We start from the raw sequence: 26077 nt of genomic DNA, 5'->3' as shown, positions 1-26077 counted from the left end.
CAAGTTGCTGAATTGGAAAATCATGGAAATGAGAGTTGGGAACAGCCTTTTAGGTGATCAGCTTTTTCCTTTGCAGTTCCAATCTATTCTTTTTTTTTTTTTAAATTTGGGCAATTGGGGTTAATTGACTTGCCCAGGGTCACATGGCTAGTACGTGTCAAGTGTTTGGTCTGAGGCGGGATTTGAATTCAGGTCCTCCTGACTTCAGGGCTGGTGCTCTATCCACTGCACCACCTAGCTGCCCCCCGCCAATCTATTCTTGATGAGATATTTTCCTACCTTTAACATTTAGTTTGTCTGCCCTTTTTAAACACCTTTGGGGAATATGTCAGTCATCTTCTTTCTTGCTGTTACTAGTGACATCTGGAGATAAAGCATTGACCTGATCCAGGCCAGAGACCCACTGATCCTTGGGAGAGAGGAAGGGACTCTCCTCACTCTTCCCTCTTAAGTGACTGCATTTACTTTCAGAGCTAATTATTAAAAAAGCTTCATATAAAGAACATTTATCCATTTTCCTGACTTACAATAGAAATTACTGACCCACCATCAACTTGGTCGCTTTGAAAAAAAAAAAGCCAGCCAGAATCTTGAGCATCCTTGACTTGTCAGTCCCTTCACATTTATTCTTTCAAGTGAGCTTTTCTCCCTTTGCCAAGAAGACAAACCTGTTGCTCTAGATTGGTTTGCTCATTTGTTGTCCTTATATTTTTTTAAAGGCAACTTAGCACTTTCCGTTGAATTCTTAGAAGTCCTGTCTAGTATAAACTGGGCATGGTGGACACCTGATAGCAAGATCTGAACCTCCAGAGAAAGGAGGAGCAGAGTTATTGAAGCCAAATTGTGTAGATTTGCTATCCAGCCGAAGAATTTATTAGAAAAGATTGGACTGAGAGAATTCTGGGGAGATGGTAGAGTAGGTCAGAAAATTTCGAGCTCTCCAGAGTTCTTCCACAAACGACAAAATAGTGCCTCAGGGTCAATGTAGAGAGGCAAAAATAAACAAGAGTTCGGGCACAACAGTAGTTCTCCTGGGACAACTGGAGAAGATCTGAAGAAAGATCCCAGGACAGAGGTTGGGTCCGAGTGAAGCTGAAACAGCAAGCAGTGAGCCCTGGGGGGCAGTGGGGCTGAGAGGTAGCCTCGACCTAAGCCACAGGAATTTTTATTTCCAGGACTGCTGTGTGGGGAGTCAGGTGTCTGAGCTGGGGAAGAGTGAGAGGGCCTCTGCTGACAAGGGATGCAGGCCCACCTGTGCTGCTGAGACAGTTCTGGGTGAGACGGAACCAGCACGTGCTCGGCGAGTGCAGAAGCAGTGGGGTGGGGATGCTGCTGGCTGTGAGCACTTACAGGAGAGCTGAGGCCAGAGGGGAGAAGTGAAAGTCATAGCCACTGGAGGGGTCTCAGAGAGCAAGAGCATTTCCAGCATAGATGGGGGGGGTGGGACCCTAACTGTGGCTTGGAGGGGAAAGGAGTACAGAGGTTGGGCCCAGGACAAAGCTCAAAAAATAGCGGTGAGAAGGATCTGAGGCCAGAGGCACCACACCCTGCACCCCAGAATTAGAGGCGGTTGTAATAATAAGCTGCTAAAAACTAACAAAACAAAACAAAAAACAAGCAGGCAAAGGAGAAAGAACTCAACCATAGACAGTTACTGTGGGAATAGAGAAGACCAGGGTTTGCTTTCAGAGGAGGACACTGAAGTAAAGAAACCCTCTCTTACCCCAAAGACTAACATCAAATGGTTGCCTGCCCAAAACAAATTCACAGAAGAACTCAAAAAAGACTTCAAAAATCAAATAAGAGAGATTGAGGAATTTTTTTTTAAAGTAAGACTAATCCAAGAAAAATAAGATTATGAAAAGAAAGTCAACCAACTGGAAAAGGAGATCCAGAATCTTAAGGAAGATTAGAATTGGGCAAGGGGAAGCCAGTGAAGTTATAAGAGACCAAGAAATAGTAAAACAAAGTATATAAAGAATGAAAAAAATAGAAGAGAATTGGAACATCTTATAAGAAAAACAACTGATCCGTAGAACAGATCAAGAAGAAAAAACATAAGAATAATTGGACTACCTGAAAGCTACGATCAAAAAAAAAAATCTTGATACAATAATAGAAGAAATAATTAAAGAAAATTGTCCTGAAGTTTTAGAACAAGAAGGGAAGTAGAAATAGAAAAAAAAATCCACCGATTACCACCTGAAAGAGATCCTTGGAGGAAAACCTACAGGAATATCATAGCCAAATCCCAAAAACCCCCAGGTTAAAGAGAAAATATCACAAGCAACAAGAACAAAGCAATTCACACATGGCAGAGCCACAATTAGAATCATACGAGACCTACCCGCGGCTATACTGCAAGACTGCAGGTCTTGAAACACTGTATATCGAAGAGCAAGAGAACTGGGCTGTGGCTGAAAACATCATCCCCAGCAAAGTTAAGTATAGTCCTGAATGGAAAAAAAAATGGACATTCAATGAATTGACAGACTTTCAGTATTGTATTGCAAAAAGACCGGAACTAAATAGAAAATTTCACATACAAGGTCCAAGAGAAATATGAGGTAAACATCAAAGACTAATTACAAGGGACTCAGTAAGGACAAATTTTTTACTTTTTTGTATGTGGAAATGTAAACCATGTGTCTGAGATTGTCATTAGTAATTGTGTAGGTCTAAAGAGTGGATAGAGCTGAGCATGCTGTGATTCTAAAAATCAAAATGATGTAGGAAAAGGTAAAAAAGTAATTATCTCATACAAATGAGGTGCGAGAAGAACTGATACAGAGAAATTAGGTGGGGTAGGAGGTGGGTAGTTCTAGAATTGTACTCTCATCAGGAATGGGTCAAAGAGGGAACAATACATATCTGTATCTATATCTAGAAGGGTATAAAAGTCTTCTAAATTCAGAAAGAAATAAGGAGGCAAGAGGATAAGGAGAGGGAGGATAAGGGGGGGATAGGGAATAGGATAAGGGGAGTATAGAAAGGTGTGTAGATTAGCAGGAATGGGATAAAGAGGGAACATAGGGTTCTTCTGTGTGCATGGCAGTGTTTTTCTTTTTCTTATTTTGTATTTAAGTTTAAAATAAATTCAAATGTAATGGAAAAATAGGATTCACCTTGGCATGATTTTTGTATTATGTGCATTAGTAAATAACTCAGACAAACAGGTGGACAGAGCAAAGACTTACTTAGATTAGAGAAGCTTGGTTATGGACCTCTGGACGTCTGTCTTGTAAGTCGACTCTCTTCTTTTCCTCCCCCAGCTCTTTAGACCCTCCCATTCATTTCCTTGTGAGTCAGCCCAAAGTACAGAGCTGCGCACAGAGGCTCCCCGTGATTGCCACTAATGAGCTTTCTGTAGAACAGACTCTGTAGAAGGCTCCCTCCCTGGCTGAGTCACCTTCCAATTTGTCAGCCTTTCTGCAGAGCTGAGCAGGGGTGTTTGGGTGGGAGACAGAGACACTCAGAACATTTTGACATCTTTTTTTTCCCCCTTTTTCCTGGCAGTGGGAAAGGTTTGCATTTGAACATTAGACTCCAGCAAGGGAGTATTTATTGTTACATTTGAAACTTGACTTTCCAGATGGGTACAAATCGTCTTTCAGGAGAACCAGTTGATCAGTCATAGTATTTGTCCTATTTGTGTCCTGTTTAGTAGGATGTTTTTTCTGGTTCCTTTAAAAAAAAAAAGACCAAATCCATTGTGATTCAGAGAGTGGCATTCTGGGTAAGTTCTGCTCTCTTGCTGCTCCTCTTCCACAGACCCCACTTACTGCGTACGTCCTTTCCAGTATTCTTTTCTTTCAGATCTACTGCAGAGAAGATGTGTGACCTCTGGCCTGTGCTTCAGTGATAGAGGAATATGGCTAACAGTTTCCTTCGGTAGTTTGGCTCTCAGTGCAGCCTGGCTAACGTGTTGCCTAGGTTGCCTTGTCCACGTGTAAACGTGTTCATTTCGGTTTTGACACAGTCCTCCGTTGGTGTTTCAGAAAATCTTTCTTTGGATTTGATTTCCCCTTGTGGCTGCCAGTCTGTGCTAGAGTTCATAGCTTGTAGAGTTCCAGAGCTGGAAGGGACTGCTCTCTTTCCTTTGGTCCCAGATGTACTCAGGGCCATTGCTGAGCTAAATAAGAGTGAACAGTGTTTTTTGGGGGGGGGACACCTGTGTTTCAGATGTAGTGAGTATGCCCAGCATCACCCCCTCCCCTGGCAACGAGGGGCTGTCGCCCCCTGCCCTTGCTCGGCCCCCTCTAGGTCTGCATTTTGCTTCCTTATGCCATTGGTGTGTAACATCGGAGCATGTTTCCTTCTCTGAGAAGAGACAGACTCTGTTCTGTGATGTCAGCCACAGCTCTTGATGCATGTGGATAATGAAAATGACTAAAAACCATTTTGGATTTCCCTTAAGGGTTTAGCTCTGAGCCAACGTTTTGAGGTTTTCGGTGGCCCACCGTCATGGCTAGCAATGCATTTACACTCCCTTTTCTTCAATGAAAGAATATTGCCTCTTGAGGGGAACTTTGAATTAGCTCCTGGTTGGTTGTAACATTTTTTGCTAATGGTGCATGTTAAAATTGTGTTCAAAAACTTCGGATGTAATCCTTTGTAGTCTACTCTCATGAAATTGGTTTTTCTAATGTAGGCTGATCTTTCTGAATCAATCCCAGCAGCTCTCTGTCTCTCTCCCTCTGAGATTTGTAGCCTTAAAATTTAGACCTAAAATAAAAATGAAACTAAAAGCCTGTTATGGTAGATTACTGAATTGAGGGTGTTCAGATGGACTGGATGGGGGAGTTCTTAACCTTTTTTGTGACTGAGATCTCTTTGGCAGGCTAGTGGAGCCTGCCAAATAAAGTTTTTAAATGCGTAAAGAATATCAGAGGTAGGTTTTGAACCCAGATCTTCCTAGTTTTAACCCTGTGCTGTATGAGGCAACTAGGCAAGATAGTTAAAAAACAAAAACAACAACTTTGGTGATGAAAAGGAGCATACATGCCAGGACTTTTCTAGAATTCCTTCTCATTTTTTGAGAATTATTTATGTAGCATTGGTATTAATTATAGTTCGTGTAGTTATAAGCTTTTTGTGATCCTTCCGCCTCCCAGCTCCTAGCTGCTCGCACCCCAGGCTTCCTTGTCATTGTTTTAGAAATGCTTGCATGTGTGCGGAACACAAAGCAGAGACATAGGGTGGCCTTGGATGGGGAGGGTCAAGCAGCTGGAGCGGGGTGAGTGGGCGGGGAACCAGGAAAGGCCTCCTGTGGAAAGTGGAATTGAAGCTGAGTCTTGGGGGCCTTCCTGGTTGCCCAGCCCCTTGTGCTAGTCTTTGAAAACACTGATGAAGACTTCAGCCAGTCTAGAAATCGGAGCTTCTTTCAGCAGGAATCTTTCATCATCACAGGACCATGAATTTGGAGCTGGAAGAGACCTTTAGGGTCATCCTGATTGGCAGCTGCCTCTTCTGGCCCACTGTTTTAGGCCGACCCCAGCCACGCTTCACTTCACTTCCTAATCCCTGCCCATCTCCTTGTCTTGCGATCGTTGTCCCTTCTGCTCCCCCCCACCCCCCCAGTGTAGAGTCATGATCAAAACTCTGCCATTGTTCATGGAAGGGACGTGCCAATCTACTTCTGTATGGTGCTGCTGACCTTTCCTGTAATATTCTGGCCCATAGTACCCTTCTCTGGCTACCACTGCCCTTTGTGTTTTGACAATTGGAATGTATATTGGAATATAAGCTCCTTAAGGAGAATCAAAATTTTTTTTTTAATTTGCATCCCCAGAATTTAGCATAGTGCTTGGCATATTATAAAGACTTAAGAAATGCTTTTTTCACTGATTTCATTCATTGTGTGAGTTTTCTCTCCTTGTGGGATGTAAGTCTTTTGATGGCAAAGACTGTTTAGTTTTTGTCTTTGAAAGCCCAGATCTTAGTGCTAGGACCTGGCACATTGTATTTACTTAATAAATCCTTGTTGAAGGACTAATTGATTGATGTAGGAATTGACTCTTGACCTGATCTTTGAAGAAAGCTAAGGATTCCAGGAAGAAGGAAAAGAAGGAGTTCAGCGCAGGCATAGGCAACAGCCCATGCAGAGGCGTGGAGACAAGTGATAAAATGGCTTGCATGAGGAGCAGTAGGTAGGTCTGCTTGGCTATAACACTGAATGAAGGGAGAGTGATGTGCAGTGAACCCACAAAGGTGTTCTGGAGCCTCCTTGTGAAGGCCTTTAAATGCCAGAGAGGGGAGCTTTTATTCTATCCTTGAGGCAAGAGAGAGCCATTAATTAGATCTTTGTGAGCTGGGAGTGATACGGCCGGACCTGTCCTTAAGGAGCGTTCATTTGGCAGCTGTTGGGAGAGTAAAGGGACTAGTGAGGCTTGGCGATCCTTTAAGAAATGACTACAGGTGTCCAGATGGGAGGTGATAAAGGCTTGGAGGCAGGTGGTGACCATGTGTGTGGGGTGAAGGGGTCTGATGAATGATGCTGTGGAGGTAGAATCTACAAGATTTGGCTCGTAGATGTCAGGATAACGGAGAGGAAAGGAAGGCACTGAGGCTCCCAAGTTATGTGCCTGCAAGGCTAGTAGGACCCTCAATAGAAATAGGGAAGTTTGGAGCAGCAGTGGCTTCATGGTGATAGAGGAGAAAGAGAATGACTTCTGTTTTAGACATGTTACATTTGAGATACCCACCAGATATCCATTTGGAGATGCAGTACTAGATCTTCCCAGCCCAGTGCATATCTTTACAGAAAACCAAATACGGGATTTGACATTTTCATTTCTGTGCCATAGATGGAGAGAGAAATGGCTGTACTGGGGTTTCCCCCTCCACTAGACTCTGGGTTCTAAAGGGAGAAGATGACCCTTCAGTAATGAATTGCATAGAGATGCCACCCATGAAGTAGGGCCCACCTGATGTTCTATCTTTGTCCAAGGAATTCACTGAGCAATGCTGATCATCAAGATATCAGCATGTGACTGTGTAGGCAGCACTTCTGAGTCCTTGGTTGAGATGAGAAAATAGGAGTTCAGATTTGAGGAAAAAAAGGTCAATATTTTTCTTATTCTTCTAAACCTGTTTGCCTTTTAACCCCTCACCCATTATGGCAGCAGGTGGTAATAGTCTAAGAGTACAGACCTGCCAGAGTGGTTAGACAGATGTGGCTATAGGCGGGCCAACCCATGTGCTTTCTTCTTCGTCATTTGCCAATGCACGTTAGAAATGTCTTACTCCTTTGAATAACTGCTGATTGGCTTTGCCTTCTGGAGGAAGAAGGGTTGAGGACAGGCTGTTCGCACCACTTTCTCTCCTTCTGTTCATCGTCGATGCCAGGTAACCAAGTTCAGTTCTGAAACATTTACAGACATTGGGACATGAGGGAATTTTTCTTCAAAGTATGATTAGTTCATTCTTTTCTTTGTGGTAAAATGAAACAACTGAACGACATTCACTTGGGCCATTTGAGAAAGAATGAAATGTGCTTAGGACCTCTTGAGTTAGGGTTTCATTGCCTCGGTGCTGAACAGAAGCAGAGTTGAACATGAAAGCCATGCCCACGGCTCCCCTTTAACCAGAAGGTAAAGACAGTCCACATATGTTGAGAGCATCGCTCTTACGAAGGTCTCTCTGAATACTAGTCCATTGTTGCCCTCCCTAAGAGTCCCAGACAAAATCGGTGTCACAGCATTACCCAAATCCAACCCCACATAGTATGTGTTCAGGGGATAGGAGATAGCCAGAGTGTCCAGCTTGAGGTTCCCTATGGTTGGCTGCCATCAGGGGTGGATCACTGCAGGTTAGCTGTCAAAGAGGCCACTCTGTCCTGAGCTGCCATCAGTAAAGGCCCATTCTTCAGATGTCCAGGAGTACAGCTGAGAGCGATTCCAGGTCTGAGATCTTGACTCTGCCTTTGTCATCCAGGGTTCTCCTTTGATGTCAACACCCTCGAATGGGGTTGCTTAAATGTAAGGGAGCTCACTCCCCTGGCCGTGCCCTCTCAGCTGTTCATGAAGACCCAGATGGGGAAGCTCTTTAATTTATCCTGGACATAACCTCATGACAGTGAGAGCCTCAGTTTTTGTGCTTATCCCCCTTCGACTGTGGAGCACACTTCCCACGACCATCTGTGGTCCCCTGTTCTGAGCATTGAAGCCGAGTATCATTTACCACTCAGAAACCTCTCTCTCTCTCTCTCTCTGAACCCCTTTGCCAAAGTACACTTAGAGATGGATGCTCCTCAGCAGGCTTTCTCCCTGCTTGCTTGACCCTAACCCCTAATGGGCATCTTGGATTTTCTTCCCATAAGTGGCACGTGACTTTGTCTGCAATCTCCATCCCCATCATTTTTAATTTCCTGTTTTGCATTGTGTAAACCAAAAGCCATTGAAAAGAAATTGAGTATGGTTTGTCACATTATCCCACTTTCAGTTGGGATGTTAAATGTTCCTGCTAGAACTTCATTGATTTGAGAAACAATGGCAATTAGGGTTGGATTTTTTTTTTTTAATTTAAAGCTTAGCATTTATGGCAGCTCAGTTTCATTTGCTAGGCTGCATTACTACTTTGCCAATACCCAATTTGTTTCCCATAGATTTTAATAGAGACAATTGAAAAAAAAATACTAGTCACTGGAGGAGAGTATAGAGAAGTCTGCTTTCCTGGCAAAACCAGCCACGGAGGTGCTGCGTATAAATATCCCTGCCTCCTTTCTCTCCTGTGACTGCCGACATTCTGCACATGTGGCTGCTTTTGAGAAAAACCAATTACCCTGACTGGAAAGGAAATATTCCTGTGGCAGCCTCACTGACAGCCCTGGGCCTGGCCCTCCCTGGGTGACCTTTCAGTGATTTAAAAGCACCGCAGACGGGGTTTGTTAGACGCTGCCCCCAGTCGCCACTTCCTGGGGTCCACGCGGCCTCCCCAAGAGAAGGTCTCCGCCAGCCCCATCCTGCACTTTTCCTCTGCAGATCCAGCCTCGTTTTCTGCAGGCAGAAGGGCCGTTGGAAAAGAGATACTCTTTATTTCCCAGCTGGGCCATTTGGGTTCTGGCTCCTTGGTGCTCAGCATGGGAAGAAAGAGGTGGGTGGCCATACCGAGGTGACCTGGGGGGCCCAGATCCCTCTGCCTCTGCTCACAGATGACTTCCATGTCATTGGGCACAAGAGGGTTCCTGGGGGCTCCCTGGGCTTTTCAGGGAAGGAAATTCAATTTAATAAACCATTATTAAGCACAGCATGGGGTAGTGGATGGAGAAGTAGCCGTGAAGCCCAAAGAGCCAGTGGGCAAGTCCCACCACCAACATATATTGACTGTGTGACCCTGAGCAAGTCATTCAACCATCCTCTAGACAAGAGTATAAATTGCAGAAAAAGTGTTGAACTACATTGGAAGAAGGGGATCCCTTGCCTAGGAATTTCCTCTACAGGGGCCATTCACTGTGTGAGGCATTGAAGATACGAACCTGAAATGAGAGATGGTCCCTACCCTCAAGAGTTTATTTTCTAGCAGGGGACATTAGACAGGTAGACAAATAACTGTTATAACCATTAGACAACATGCACCCAGGAGAGATTCCTACAGCATGCTAGGGGGTTTGGAAAGGAGAAGCATCATCTTAAGCTTGAGGGGCCAGGAATCAGGGAAGGTTTTATGGGGGGCTCTGATGTGGGCCTTAAAGGGAGAGAAGGGGAAGGGGAGGGTGTGTGTGTGTGTGTGTGTGTGTGTGTGTGTGTGTGTCCATCTTAGTCATGGGTACAGCATGAACAAAGGCACAGAGATGAGAGAGGGCACTTGAAGAAATGGAGAGATGAGTAATCCAATTTGCCTGGAACATAGCCTGCTTGAAGGGAATTAGTGTGAATTAAGGTTGGCAAAGTAGGTAGGAGCCAGATTGTAAAGGACTCCTCCTGATTGGGCTGAGGAAGTTGTGAGGGGTGGGACTGGTGAGGACAGTTGTCCACAGCTCTTTTGGCTGGACAAAAGGAAAGAATCAGGGACTGTGTGTGACTGCCTCATGTCACTGAAACATAAGAAATGATGGTGGACAACAAATATAGCAGGGGCCTTGTAGGAGAGGAAAGGCCAGGCTTAGAGCCCTGGCAGCCAGAGCCCACCATTACATCCCATGGGGATAGGGACTGTTAAGTATCTTTTGTTTCCTTCAGTACTTTAAGGTTCATGGGGTTCAAAGAGATCGTAAAAAAAGGAAAAAGACCCACATGTACAAAAATATTTATAGCAGCTCTTTTTGTGGTGGCAAAGAATTGGAAATTGAGAAGATGCCCATCAATTGGGGAATGGCTAAAAAAGTTATGGTATATGAATGTAATGGAATACTATTGTGCTATAAGAAATAATGAGCAGGTGGACTTCAGAAAAACCTGGAAAGACTTGTATGGTTTGATGCTCAGTGAAGTGAACAGAACTGGGAGAACGTTGTACACAGTAACAGCCATATTGTGTGATAACTAATATTGATGGACTTAGCCCTTCTCAGCAATACAAGGATCTAAGACATCTCCAAAGGCCTCATGATGGAAAATGCTATCCACATACGAAAAAAGAACTATGGAGTTTGAATGCAGATCAAAGCATATTGTTTGCTTAAAAGAAAAAAGAAAGAAAGAAAGAAAGAAAAGAAATGATGAGCAAGTGGACTTCAGAAAAACCTGGAAACATGTATATGAACTGGTGCTGAGTGAAGTGAGCAGAACCAGGAGAACATTGTACACAGTAACAGCAACATTGTGTGATGACTAACTTTGATAGACTTAGCCCTTCTCAGCAATGCAAGGATCTAAGACAATTCCAAAAGACTCATTTTGGAAAATGCTATCCACATTCAGAGAAAGAACTATGGAGTCTGAAGGCAGATCAAAGCATACTATTCTCTCTCTTTTTTCTTTCCTGTGGTTTTTCCTTTTGTTCTGATTCTTCTTTCACAACGTAACTAATGTGGAAATATGTTGAATATAATTGTACATGTATAGCCTATATCAGATTGCATGCTGTATTGGGGAAGGGAGGGAGGGTGGGAGAAAAAAATTTGGAACTCAAAATCTTATAGAAGTGAATGTTAAAAACTATCTTTACGTGTAATTGGAAAAAAATAAAATACTATTAAGGTGGGGGGAAGAAGATTCACGGGGTTATAATTTAGAGGTGGAAAGGACCTCATCTAGCCCTAATCCTCTTAATTCCTCTAAGATGAGGAAACTGAGTCTCAGGGAGGTTAAGGCAACTGTATAAAATGTTATTTTTGATATTTCCTTCCTATAAAAGGTTATCAGCTCCTGCGGTAGGAAATGGGGAGTTGCTGTAGGTTGCATTGAAAAGGTTTCACCTGCAGATGTAAAGGATAGATTGGAACTTGGGGAGAGTAGAGTCAGGGGGAGCAGTGGAAAGTGGTCCAGAGGGCCAGGGGGATGGCTATTGGAGCAGAAAGATGACTGTGAAGGATGATCAGGGAGTCAGGATTTCCTGGATGCCTAAAGTTCTGTGCTAACAGCAAGTCTCTTTGTTTCTCTGAAAGTCCTTTTGCCCTCCCCCCCAGCCTCCCCTCCCCCTCCCCCTTTGTATCAGGCACATATTCCTTCCACAAGGTTGTTGTGAAAATTAATTGATTGATCTTTATAAGTGCTCTGAAGCCAAATTTACTCTAAAAATTAAGTGCTAAGTAATTACTCTCACAGAAAACCACATCATTGCACATTGGTTCAAGGCTGTAGTCCTTGGGGAAGGCATGTCATTTGAGTATTAGTCTTTAGTATGAGACGCACTTAGTGGAAGAGAACCTCGTAGAGGATGACTTTCTTGTTCCTGTTGACTCATGTCTTGGTAGTTACCGCCCTCCATTGTCTTGGGGGGTAACCTTTTCTCTGCACAAAGGGTTCTGGGGTTTTTCATTTTATGAAGACCCATGCTTTGGAAACCTATACACATTCAGCTGCTTTTCTTCTACAGTTGTGCCCATTTATGAGAGTTCTCTTCACATCATGGTTGTCTCTTGAAATGGCTCCAACCCTGTTTATGTACAGGGAAACTGTCATAGGAAGTAAGCCTGTGACCGAAGATATATGGCAGGTTAGGCAGTGAAGGAGCCGGATTATTGCTCAATCTTTACGGCCCAAGAGTTGTTATCTTAAAATGAGAACAATAATCTTCAAAATTAAAAACGAACTACTGAACACTTGAGACTCTGTTGGCAATGAACCAGACCAGGACCTAAGTAGAGATTTTATTTGTTAGTGAGGAAACTGAGTCACATTGCTCTGAGCGCCTTTCCATTTGTGCATAGGACAGAGATGCGTGTTGACAGACAGCCAGGGCAGGTACCCCATTGTTAAGTTCCAGAAGAACTAAGGTGATTTCTGTGGTGTGTGAGTCCTAGTAGGGAATATAGAAAAGAAGCAGTGCCTGGTACATTCCCCTTCATCAACGATTTCTGTACTGACATTAACAAGGTTCTTTTGTTATTGTTGTTATTATTAATATTAATATTAATGTTGATATGATTAATAATAATAGTGATAATTTGTATAGTACTTCAAGGTTTGCAAAATGCTTTACATGTGTTAGCTCACTTGATTCTCACAACACCCCTGGGAGGTTGGTGCTGTTATTATTCCCATTTTACAGATGAGGAAAATAGGCAAAAAGAGATTAAGCAATTCGTCTGAGGCAGCATTCACACTCAGGTCTTCTGATTTCCATTCCTCTGTTCTATCCGTTATCTACAGTCAGTCTGGTTCTCCTTTCTCGCTATGTTTACATTTGATGATCCCAGGATTAGCTGTGCAGATTGAAATGAACCATTTCATTATCTAAATATCTTTGCTCTTTTAAAAGCATTTATGTCCTTTTATTTCACAACCAATCTTTTTTTCCTCCTCTAAACTTCAGTGAGAGGCTGATGAGTTCTTTAAGAAATTACTTGCCTATTGTTTTCTAGATTTGTCATTATATTCTTCATCCCTTTTTGGCTCTCGAAATGGGTCTATCCCCATTTATCATTAACAGAGATGAGAGAGGGTACTTGGCAGCTCCAGGGCCCGCTCTTTAAAGAAAGAGGCAAGGGGATTTTCTAGAGATGTTCAACAAATTTTTCAAATGAAAGGGTTAAATTTTACGGCTTTTTCTTGAGATGTTCAATTAAAATTTAAAAATTTTAAACATAAAGGCATCTTTCATACTTGACACTCTGTGGTTCTGCTTGTAATATCATATCATCTTCAGGATCAAAATCATTGAATATTTACCAGGTAGAAAAAGTATGTCACCTTTCAGCTGTTATTAGCAGGGGACGCAAACAGTAAAGTTCTCTTCCTTGCTGACAACAGCTGATTGGCATGGACTGTTAATCTTCTGCATCTTTCTTTTGTGGTGCTCCTGGATCAGTCTGGGGTGTGCATAACAGCCACCTATTGGATTTGCTGGTAAATCTTGTCTGATGTGTTTGTCAGCTTTGACGACTTCTGAGTTGTTTTACCAGGTGACTGCAGCCTTCAGTTTGAATGATGGACAAGTGCTTCGTGCTTTCCCCTTCTTTCCTTTACTCGTATTATTATCCTATTTAGGGCTGGAATGGCCTTGTCCCTTTTCTATTCTTCTCTCCCCTCCTTACTTCTGCACCTGGAATTCTTCTGCCACCTTTTAAAGTCTCATTGAAATGACGCCTCCTCCAAGTATCTCCCTCCTCCAGGCCTTACTTAGCCCTTCTGAGACTTTTGTGGCCCACGCGAATTTATCCTTTCTTTGGATTTTGTCACGTTCACGGTCACCTGGTCCTAGTCTTCCGTCGAATTCTTCTCTAGTTGTTCTGTGGGGCTTATTTCTGTCTCACCAGCAAGACTGTAAGCTATGTGAGTGCCAACATCCTGTAACATTCTTATTTCCCCCACAATGCTTTGCACAAAGTAGGCATTCCTAAAATACTTTTTAATTGGTTTTGTTGTAATTAACCATGTAATTATGTCCGTATCATTTCTTCACCATTTTGGAAAAAAAGTATTCTGAAATGAAATTCTGAAAAATACAGTTGATTTTTTTCCAATATCTCCTTTTCCCCACTCTGCCCGTTTGTCCCCTAGCACTTGTCTATTGATTATGTATTTCAAGTGTCACTAAATTCTCAGACCTTGGGCCTATTTTAGATCTTGAGCTGATTTTACTCCCAGTGCATTTAAATCATAGAACCTTCATTTAGCCAGTGTCAGAACCCAGCAAGGGAATTCCAATCAATAGTTTACTAACTTGGTCTGAACTCAGAATTTATTAAAGTTTTTCTGCTTTTATGAAACAAAACAAATTGAAGTTAAGATTAGATAGTTGCTAAGTGGGACTTGAATTTTTAAGAGAAACACCTCAGAAACATTTCTTTTAAAAATATACTGTTGGGGCAGCTAGGTGGTGGAGTGGATAGAGCACCAGCCCTGGAGTCAGGAGGACCTGAGTTCAAATCTGGCCTCAGACCAAACACTTGACACATATTAGCTGTGTGACCCTGGGCAGGTCACTTAACCCCCAATTGCCTTAAAAATAAAACAAAACAAAACAACAAAGTACTGTCAGGGCAGCTAGGTGGCACAGTGGATAGAGCACTGGCCCTGGAGTCAGGGAGACCTGAATTCAAATGAGGCCTCAGACACATAACACTGGCTGGCTGTGTGACTCTGGGCAAGTCACTTGACCCCAATGGCCTCACCAAAAAGCAAAAAATAAACATGTACTGTCCTTCATATATATATTCATTAATCATTGTCACTAATAAACCTGCCTTTCTAAATTACCTCTTAAGTTTTCCAGAAACTCTCAGTCCAGAAACCCATATTTGTTCAAGTACTCACCTTTATTCTTCAGCAGTTTCCCTTGGTGTCCTGTGAAGCCTGGCTTTGTCTAAAGAGGCATCTTTTGTGCTTTTCCATGAGCTCATTTCGTCTGCCCGGCTTCCTGTAGAGGCAGTTTGTCTGGAAGTACTGTGAGTAGAGAGCTAAGTGATTCTCAGAGGGCACAGAGATTTTCAATTAATCCTCGGTGACTTTCTGGTGTTTCCAGAGTTAAAATACTAACTATGTGTATAATGATAGGAGAGAATGTATACCTGTGGAATAATGAAACATGATTCTTGCCTGACTCATTGCATTTTAAAAACATTTCCCCTCCCTTTCTTCATTAGAAACACTACTAGTGTTTAACCTATTTGAAGTATCCCGAAAAAAGAGCGAAAGAGTATCCTGAAGGCAAACTAGGTTAGCGAGAAAGGACAGTGGGCTGGGAGTCAGTAGATGTGGATGCAGATTCGGATGGGCCGCTGAATTGAGAGTGAGATTATCGTGAGGAAAGTGCTTTGGGACTGGTTTATTGTGGTCGTCAACAGGTGGTGCACTGGTTACTTACGAGGCTGTTATGGAAAAAGTGTTTGTCCTACTGTGAAGGTGCTGGGTGAGTTTGAGCTGTTGTTACTGAAACATCAGTCTCAGCATCATCATTATGATCTAAAATGTGTCGAGGAAACAAGGCAGGGCAATTCTGTCAGCAGGGTTATTCATTTTGCTCAGTAGATGTCACAGAGAAGAGAGCATTAGGTCTTAGCTCCAGTCTTACTACAAGTGAGTTCATGGCCTTTTAGAATTAGGAATCTGATTTTCTGTTCTCTTTCTCAAGCAATCTTTCTCTCTACCAGTAGTTTTATTTGGGGTTCTAAAAATCTTAATTTCTCGTTCAGCCAGTTTGTCACAAAGTGAAGAAAGTAGTTGTCTTCTATCACTTCCCTCATTTATTTTGGATTATGGGTGAATGGAACGTAGACCCTGAAAAGGAAAGCCGTAATTCGGCGTAGCGGTGGTTTGGGAAAATCAGGTGTTCTGGGTACGTTAGCGCTGCAGCCTGCCTAGAAGAGAGGAGCCTGGGAGGGCTGCTTGGTGGCATCTCAGATGTCTGGATCCTGGGGCATTGGTGAGATTCAGTTGTGAGTGTGTGATGGATGAGCACAGTTTCTACCTCCTCCGCCCCCTCCCCCCCCGCCTTGCAGATGGTGGGCGTTACATCTCAAAAGCTCATTTTTCAGTGTGGTAAAATTCCTCATAAAAGACATTTTCAAGAGTTTCTTCCTAGAGTCATTTTTATCACCGTTTCTTGTGCCCAGTGTATTTCTGCTGTTTCTCCAGTTGCTTTCAATGGACTGGGCCCTCCATCCCTGCCCTTCCCACTAACTTGAGATGCTTATTTTGTGTGTTTGTGGCTCATTTTGCCAACTTTGACAATGATATGGAGAAGAGAGCCACCATCATTTGCGTTATTCAAAATGTGACCTGATTAGGAAAGTCTCACTTCTCCCATTTCTGTGCACTGTATTTCTACCGATGGATCTGAAAATGTCATTGGGTTTTTTGATTGCCAGCGTTGCAGCGCCCAGGTCACGTTCATGGAAATAGAAGTTTACAAAGCACTCTCCTCACAACAGCCCTGTGAAGTAGGTAGTATAAGAATTGTTACCTCCATTTTAGAAATGAAGAAAATGAGAGCCAGAATGAGTGACTTGCCTAGCGTCACTTAGGAAGTGTTGGGACTGGGGCTTAAACCCAGGTCCTCTGACCTTGCAATCCAGTGTTCTTTCTCCTAGCTCTGGTTACCGCATTTTAGGAAGGATGTTTTAGAAATTAAGCTGGAGAGTATCCAAAAGAAGGTGACCAAGATGGCAAGGCACCTCAAAACTAGTCCACCAGGGACACGTTTAGCGGGGAGCAGAGAAGACATGGTAGGGCTCGGTCACCGTCTTCAGATAACTGTAAGTCTGCTGTGTAGATGGGGATTAGGGTTGTTCTGTTTGGTCTCCGAAAGTGAAACAGTGGTGCGAACCCCAGTGTTGCCTAAGGAACAGCTTCTTCCCCACGAGAGCGGTGCAGGGTGTAGAGACTGGGCCTCATCAAGTCGGGACGACGTGGCTGGTGATCTGGAGGGAATCCACGTGCCCAGCGGCTGGAGCGTTGGATTGGGGTCAGACGTTCTGAGAGCTCTTTCTTTCTCTTCTGTTCTCAGAGGTGTTGTTGGGGTGGGAAAAGAAAGAAACTCAAAGCTTTCATTGGAAACAGTTGAGTCATTGGAGGCTCATTTATAGCACTGCCTTCACCACCTACCCTTGGCTTTCGTTTTTGGGGAGGGAAAGGTTCAGGCTAGACCAGCACAAGATAACCTCCTTGAAGACAGGGACCCTCTTCCAAGTCTGAGGACATGTCACGTGAGGGGGAGGGCAGAGGTGCGGGGATGCACTTGGCCTGGAGATGAGATTTCAGGGGGCCTCAGGCACAAATGGCCTCACCTCTTTGGGCCTCTGTTTCATTACCTGTAAAATGAGGGATGCCCTCTTTTTATGACATTGGAAAATCTAATTTAATTCATGTAATGTAATTTAATAATTTAATGTAATATAATTCTGTAACACTGGAAAATGTACTCTTTGAGATGTCACCTGCAACCTGCGAGATTAGCAGTGGGGAGGAAGGAGGAAGGAAATGTGCTCGTGGCCCAGGTGACCCCTGGTGTGATGGCTGTGGAAAGGGGCCGACATGTTGTTCTGTCTGGCCGTGGAGGGCAGGACTGGGAACAGAACGGTGGGTAGGAGTGACAAAGAGGCAGATTGAGGCTTGGGTTCAGGAGAGACTTCCTGACACTCAGAGTTGCCGGAGAGGAGGCTGGGGATCCCGCCCGCTTCTCGAGTACGCTCTAGTGGGGACCCTTTTCACGTTGGGGTCGGACGTGGGGGTCTCTAAGGACACTTCCAGTTCCAGATTGGATGTTGCTCTGACTTAGCACAGCTCTGGGAACTTATTGAACTGAATTTTAAAAAAATTAGTTTCTTTTTCAATTAATCAGAACATTTTCTCCCTCCTTCCGTCCCTATTGAAAAAGAAAGAAAAACAAAACCCTTACTACACATCTGTATAGTCAAACACAGAAAATTGTTGCATCGTCCACAAAAGCGTCTCAGTCTGTACCCTGAGGCCGCCCCCTTGGGCGTGAAGAGGGCGGTGTGCCTTGTCACGAGTCTTCTCGCTGAGCTTCAGGTGTTCAGGCGTGAACCTCCCGGTCTGCGGCTCACCCAGGGGCCTGGCGTTTGCTTGTCCGTGCTGACCGTGATTTAGCTTTTTCCTTGCTTGTCATTGAGCTCCATCAGCAGTTCTGCTAAGACAATTGTCTGGGGAGAAGGCTGAAACCATTGACTGAAGCACCACTCCCCAGAGACGCAACAATGTCATCTGCCAGAAGCAGCGGGGAAAGAGGAGATTCAGAAACAAGCATTCTTAGTTTCCAAATGAGAACCATATAGTAGAGCAAGGTGTCTTATCCTGGAGTCTGTGAACTCGTTTTTAAAGAAAATTTTTTTACATTGTAATAGTTTTATTGTATTATAAAGTATAATATAAATTATAATATACATTACTGTATATTATATGTCACATCATAATATATTGTGTTATATTCTAAATAATTATGAACATATTTTTATTAAAATATTTTATGTTATATTCAGTGTATAAATATTTATGTGACACATTTAATATGTTAATATTTATATATGATATAGTTGTTTTCCTTTTGCATCCTGTATATTTCACGTTATGCACTTAAAACCGTTATTGTGAGAAGGGGTCCCTTGGCTTCACCAGCCTGCCAGAGGGGTCTGTGACACAGAAAAGGGGATGAACCCCTGGTTTAGAGCCGGCGTTTGGGGGCTGATCCTTCTGTTGTGACGGAGGACGCCCTGTACAGAGCCTGGAGAGGGAGGTCTGCATCTTGGTTCGGTGGCAAAGGCCCTCCACCCCACTGGTGCCTCAGTTTGCCCGTCTGCCTCTCGTTTCTCTCAGTGCCTGCTGAGCTCCCCTCGTAGAGCAGTCTCCAGAGTAGTATTGGGTGGCTGTGCCAACCTCAACCTCCCCATTCATTCTGGCGTTTTCTCCCGGGGAGCCTGCCAAAGGGGTTTCTGTGTGGCCAGAGGGGTGTGTAGTTTGAGAATGTTTGGCGGCCCCTGACTTGTTCCCTGCCTCGGGGGTCAGCTTCGGTGACCTCTCCTCTAAGCTGAGCTGGCCGTTTCTCTGTTTCAGCAACAACGCACAGTGTACCGCCTGACCCTGGTGAAGGCGTGGAATGTGGAGGAGCTCCAAGCCTATGTGGAGCTCGTGTCCCTGGGGGAGCCAGACTTCGTCGAGGTGAAGGTAAGCCCCTCATCGGGCAGCCGTGGGCTTTTGTCCTGAGAGTCTGTGGTGGAGTGCTTGGTGCTGGAGAAGGGCCAGCCGCTCCCACACTGCACGTCCTCATCCCTGGCATGGCTAGTGTGTGGTGATGTCACCCAGAGAGTTCTCAGGTGGCAAGAGCAGCGTCTCCCTCCTGCAGGCCGGAGATGATGGGGAACGGGCCTGTTTCTCCCTGAGGCACCTCTGACCTAGGCAGTCGCCATTTTGGCCGCTGAAGTGGAGGCCTCATCCCAGGAATTGTTCCCAGATACCGATGCTCCAGAACTTGGCAGATGGAGCCTTTTGCACTGTCATCCTTGGGCGCAGAGCAACGAGGGGATGGTCACCTGATTGCCTTCCATGTCTTTCATGCCATCTTGCCCCAGGGCAGGAGGATGGTGCCTTCTCCTTTGGAGAGGCTTTGGGACTTCTCTTGTTCTGTAGAATCCTGAGTTCTTTATTTCCTTCCTATCAGTCAGTCAGTCAGTCAGTCAATAAGCATTTATTAAGTGCTTATTATGGGCCAGGCACCATGTAAACAGTGAGGACACACAGAAAGGCAAAACCACTGTTCCTGTCCTCAAGGAGTTCGGAGTCTAATGGAGTGGACAGAATGTGAAGACATGTACACACACACACACACACACACACACACACACAGAGACATGAAATACAAATACATATATACATATACATACACACATATGCATGTATGTGTGTGTATGTATATGCAAATGTACATACAAATATTTGTGTGTGTGTGTGTGTGTGTGTGTGTGTGTGTGTGTGTGTGTGTGTATAAATGAAAATGTACAGCATTGCTGGAGGGTAATCTTAGAGGCCCTAGCAGGGGAGGCAGAGACAGTTACCAGGGATGGAGAGTCCAGGAAAGGCCTCCTACAAAGGCTGGAATTGGAGCTGAGTCTTCCAGGAAAGCTGAGGCAAAGGGAAGGAGGGATGATGGAGCCTTGTGAATGTAGGACAGCAGAGGTCAGGGTGGCTGGTTCACAGGGAGCATAGAAGGAAGCAAAGTATCAGAAAACTGTAGAGTAGGAAAGGGCCCAGCCTGTGAGGGGTTTTAAATGCCAAAGAGAGGCCTTTATATTGGAAAATAGATGGAATTTCCAACTGGGGGGTGAAGGTGAAGAACAGTGATGGGAGCATCTGGTTTAAGTGAGGAGCAGTGGTTATTTATCTACCTATCAAGACCTTTGTTTTGTGAGATTACCTGTTTCCTCATCTGCAAAATGGGCATTTTGGGACTGGTGATCTCTGAGGTTCCTTCCAGCTCTATATCCTATGAACCTATCAACGTTGAGTTATCTAATGGGCATTCCTCAGGTATTCTTACCTGTGTTAATGGATTCATTTAGATTTGGACACAAACATCAGCAATTTCCTAGCCCGCTGTAATATAACTAAATCTTTGAAACAATGAAGTTGCCTTATGGTGGAATTTTACTGTCATATCAATGAAGACAATGTCCTTTGAAACCCAGGACAAATAATTACTAACCATTGGTGATTATTCTAATAATCATTCAGACTTTCTTAAACATTCATTCACTTCTTAAAAGTATCATGTCCTCAGGGAAAGGAAGTTATGTGTGTGACCCAGGATTTCAGATTCTCAGTCTGCCTTTGATCGTTGGCCAGTCTGTTCCACCATTGTAACTTCCCGCTATTGTCACTTACACGTCAGGGCTGGTGCAACCTGCCATGGAGCCTGGCCTTGGGTACTTTGATACTTGGATGCATCTGTGAACTCCTCATGTTGGTGGTCTCACTCCTGCCCTCTCCTCCTAGCATTTCTTGTCTGTGGCCTTCTGTGAGATTGGGGCACTTGCCCAGCAGGCCAGGGGCTGGACATTGCACAGGCAATGGAGTGGAACAAGGAGGCTGTCTCTAAGGGTGCACCTTCACTCTTACCACCGAAGGACCCGCTGTCTTTGAGGCCATCCTCAAAGGCACGAGCTTCCTCCACAATCCTTAATTCTTAATGTGGTGCTGCTGACTCGCGCCCGCCGTGCCTCTCCCTTGTCCTTTAGGGAAGGTGCAGGGCTGTTTTGTGGAGATCGTATCGTTCCGTGCTTTGTGGCCGTGTGGCATTATGGTATTCACGTCCTTGTGAAAGGTGGACCTTGGTTTCCCCAAGAAGTTTGGGGTCATGAAAAGCACTGCCCGGTTTCCCACAGGTGATTGTCTAGTCTGGTCTGTTCTCTTGTTCCTCTTGGCCCAGCTATTGCCCCTGTGCAGTGCCTGTCCATTGTGGACGATGGGACCATCCAACGTGGATGTTGGGACCCTCCAGTGTGGATGATGGGGCCGTCCAGCTAATAACAGTGAAATGGAGTTTAAAGGCAGGGGGCTTGGGAGGTCAAATGTTTCTGCTAGATGACTTTTCTGGCCTCACAGAATATGATGGGATTTTTAATAGTCTTTCTGAGCAAAAGATTTTGTTGACACTTAAGGCCTCCTGTGTGAGGGGGAGGGGGCTTGTTTATAATAGCCTTTATAAATCAGGATCGATGAGGCCAAAATTTCTCCCAGCTAGTTGCTGGGCTGCTCTTCCCATTTGAGAATAGTGTTAGCCCAGCACTCCGACGTCTGCATCCTGGTGCCTGGGTGTGCCTGCCTAGGTGTGTCTGCGTGTATGATTTCAGCAGGCTGTAATTTAAAATTGACGAAACGCAAGTGCTTTACTGTTAGTTGATTGGAATTCTGTTTTCACTCCGATTTCCCCCTTGCTTACTTAAAAAACATCACATAAAAACAAAAACAGAAACAAAGCCCTCCTCTCATTTTTTTCGTTTTAACTTGTTATTAAGGCAGGGGTACAGATGTAAAAAGCCTAAGTCCGCAGCGTTCATCAGCGCACGTGCCTGTCAGAGCAAGTGTAGCATTAGCCCTGCCAGAGGCCTGTTTTCACCCCCTGAGATTCTTCTGTGGCTCCCACCGCATGACCGCCCTTCCTGAGCTGAGGGGCCTCGTTTCTTCTGTGATCGTTTGATCTGCATGCATTTGAAACACGGAGAGATGACATGGTTCGTACTTCAGTGGTGGAACTCATTTCAGTATTTTCTTCCTCATCTTGTGGTGGCAGCTGGCAACTAACCATATGCTCTGAGAAGGATGATAAATCTTTCATCGGAGACTACATCTACCCACCACTGTGAGCGATGCCACATGAAGAATCCTGCGCCTGACATGTCTCCCTCAGCCTCCCAAGGCAGTCGGAGGTTTCTGTAAATTATGATTTTCTTCTTTCTGAAGATGGTTAGGTATTGAAATCAGTGTATAAGATTAAAGGAGTCACTTTCATGTCAAGTACCCAACTGTGAATCTGAATTCCTCAAGCCTTGTAGGCCTTGATAAAAAAAAAATGGCGGGATTCTCATTATGTCCCTGCAGAAGATGGTGACTCCATGGCCAAAGGAGGCAAACTGATTCAGCAAGATTTATTTTCTGGATTTAAAAAAAAATGCAATTGTGCTTAAAGCCAGCTGAATTGAATTCTTTTCAGAGTGGATAAAATCTTTTTAAAAGAGGAAAATAAAAAGTGGGCGGCCCCTTCCTGGGATTGTTGCTGGCACTGATTTTATTTTAACGTGATCTGGAAAAGAATATACGCCGTGAAATTGCCAAATTTGCAGATGACACTCCCCCCTACCGCCTGGTGAGATGCCAGTGCAGAGGATGTGTGGCTGGAGAGCTGGTGGGGACTTCAGATAATATGGTGTGATTGTAGGCTTTGGAGTAGCAAATAAGGCCTAGACATTGAGGAGTCAGTACACCATGGGCAGCCCATGAAGATGGCGGCCCTGTGGGGCTGTGCTGCCACGGTTCTCCCCTCCCTCTCCCCCTTCTCCTCTCCTCTCTTTCTTCCTTTCCTCTCCTTTCCTCTCCACCCCACTTCCCTAGCCTTCTAGAACCTGGGCTCACTCACTTTGGTGACCTCCCCCCCATTTGGGTGCTGCTTCTGTTTCTCCCTGTAACTGCTCCTGGCTCGTTGGCCCCCAGGCACACCACCCCAATAAATAGCCTCCTGATCACCCTGGCTCCTCCTTCCAAACCCACTCCGCTGCACCCCTAATTCAGTTTAGTTCAGCCCACAACACTTCATAAATGGGGCTGTTCCCCATTGACCATCAAGTAAGCTCCTGGTCCTGGCTTTCAAGGCCATCTCCCACCAGGCTTCAGCCCACATTCGCCAGCTTTGTCTCAGATGACTTCCCTCTCTTTGCTCTGCCCTCGCCAGCCCTACTGCCTTTTGCCATCTCCATGCCTTTGCTTAGACCATCTCTGCCTTTTGAAATCTTTCTCTTTTTTCAAGGCTCTGCTCAGGTCCCATTCTTCCTTGAAGACTTCTCTGAGCTTTCTTTTCACATTTCTTCAGTCCCTTTGTACTTCTCACATTTTGCTCTGAATTATATTTGCTCATATGCGTGTTTTAATACCCTTCCCAACTAGAGTAGAGGCTCTTTGCAGGCCGGGTCAGACTGGATTTCATCTTCTTCTCTTCAGTGCCTACTACAATGCTTAAGGTACATGGTGCCTTATCAGTGGTGACATTTTTTGTTCAGAATTGAAGCCGCATTTATCGAGTGACCAATATGTACTGGACACTAGCATACAATGACAAAAGCGTGCTAGCCCCTACCCCTCAGGGAGCTTCCGTTCTGTCAGAGAAAACAATGGGTACACATGTAAATGTAAACAGATATGTACAGAGAATCAAATACTGGTGCAGATGGGTCACAGCACTTCCCCAGTTACATTCCTAGGGAGCACATCCATTGGCACAGACATCATTCCTAGAGGGACTCATGCAAATAATGTATACCCATTGCTTGCTGCTTTTATAAGTATAACACTGTCCTTAAATCCATCTGTCTAGGAAATCAAACCTTCTGTCTCTGTCTGCCATGTGGTTAATGACTCTTGGATTGTTTTGTGAGCTTTCTAGGGGCAGCAGAACATGGTAGTGGAAGCAGTTCTGGGCTGGGTGTCTTGGGTTGGACCCCAGCTTTGCCCCTTAGTAGCCTTGTGGTCCTGGCCAACTTGCTTGGTCTCTCTTAACCTCAGTTTCTCCATCTGTAAAATGGGAATCTAGTACTTAGGCTCCCCCACGTCACAAGCTTATTGTGAGGGAGGCCCTTGGTACACTTCGCAGGGCTATGTAAAAGCTGAACTGTTGTTCCTTCTCTAGAGCAGAAACAGAAAGAAATGGGCTTCAGGTGCAGCAAGAACATCTTTGGGTGGAAATGGGACAGGTCATCTTAATGCTGATACCAGCAGCTAAGCTGACTTGTGGCATTTCCATGATAGGCAAATCCCTAAGGTGGAGAGAGCTGGGCTTCTGGGTAGTTTGAGGGCAGCCTTGACACTAGGCAAGGGGATGGACTAGGTCACCTCGAGAAAACCCTGCCTAGAATTTTAATTAGCTGTGAGGAGAGAGAGAGACAGTGACGGAGAGAGAGACAGTGACAGAGAGAGACAGAGAGAGAGACAGCAAAAGAGGGAAGGTGAGAGACAGAAAAAGGAGAGGGAGGGAGTGGGGAGTGGGAGAGAAAGAGAGAGGAGGGAAAGAGGGTGGGGGAGAGAGAAACAGACACAGAGAGAAAGAAGAGAGACAGAGAGATAGAGACAGACATCTGGATCGAGACAGAGGGACGGAGGGAGAGAACGAGAGGAGGTGGGAGGAAGAAGGGAGAGTGAGCACCAGGGAGCGCTTTGCACCCCATCGTTTGCTGCTGAGCTGGGCCCCTGAGTGTGGTGTTCATGACCTGCTCGTGGCCACGCAGGGAGCTGCTGGCTGAGCTTGGACCCAGGCTCGCAGCTCTCCTGACCCCCGCAGCAGCCCTTTTTCTGCCACCCTGAATGACTGACTAGGGCCGTCGAGGCTTGGTCAGTGTCCGTTAGCGTTTTGTCCTAGTTCAGCAGTTTTAGCTCACTAGCTCATGGCTTGTTTTTGTTTTTAAGGAACTGCTTCGGTTTGGTTTGTGGTGCAGCGCAGACCTTGTGGTTGGGCCTTGCTTCAGTTTAGGTGTGTGCTTTGGTCCCAGCCCCTGGTGGTGACAAAGGGGATCCTTTCTCCGGCTGCTTCTTGCCCTCCAGAGCCCTGGCCTCTTAGCTGCAGCTCCTGGAAGCAGGCCTTTTGGCCTTTGGGACTTACCTGGTATAGCTCTTCCTCTCTGTCTCCTGCCCTCGTTCTGGTCTAGGCAGCCTTCTGGCTAATGCACTGAATTCGATTGTGTGGTCTATTTGATTGTGCACCATCTCTCTCCATGAAGCCCCATGAGGACAGGGGCTGTTTCTTAAGGATCTTTGGGTCTCCTGCAAGGACTGACACAGGACCCTGGGTCCTGAGCTGATGGGGACCTTGGAAACCAGCCAGTCCAACTCCCCCCTTTCCCAGAGGAGTTACGTGGCCAGGCCAAAGGCTCACAGGTCTGGTGGCCCCTGCCTTCCAAGCCTGTGCACTTAGGAATGTGATGGCTGAGTGGGATGTCCACATTCCCTTTTGTTAGGAGTTGCACAGGGCTTTCATGGTGGGTTTGTTGTGATACAGGTTGGATTCTCATCACTGAGAGTAAAATCGTGTTTTTGGTTTGTGAGCACGAATAGCAGACTGTTGGGAGACATGGTGCATCATGTTCAGAGAATCTTCAGCGGGAAGGGTCCTGAGGGATCGCCTTGCTGCCACCCCCTTTTGCTGATGAGACTCAAGACCAGGTGATGTTAGAGCTTAGCCTGAAAACAGAGGAAGGCAGACCTTGAGAAGACTCTGGTCTTGTGTTCTCTCTGGTGTTTTACTTGTACCAGATGTCAGGTTT

General features: G+C 45.1%; 1 protein-coding gene across 1 annotated transcript in view; it reads left to right on the top strand.

Annotated features, from left to right (window-relative positions):
* The window catches only part of LOC110222093 (S-adenosyl-L-methionine-dependent tRNA 4-demethylwyosine synthase TYW1), a 244141-nt gene that overhangs the window by 171912 nt on the left and 46152 nt on the right, over positions 1-26077 (top strand). The window contains 1 exon segment of the mRNA XM_078154729.1: positions 19113-19223. Coding sequence (XP_078010855.1) covers positions 19113-19223 — 111 coding nt within the window.

This window comes from Phascolarctos cinereus, unplaced genomic scaffold (assembly GCF_003287225.1).
Source record: "Phascolarctos cinereus isolate Bilbo 61053 unplaced genomic scaffold, phaCin_HiC Scaffold_5;HRSCAF=322, whole genome shotgun sequence".
Lineage (NCBI taxonomy): Eukaryota > Metazoa > Chordata > Mammalia > Diprotodontia > Phascolarctidae > Phascolarctos > Phascolarctos cinereus.
The sequence above is the reverse complement of the archived record's forward strand: the minus strand, read 5'-3'. Positions and strand labels throughout refer to the sequence as shown.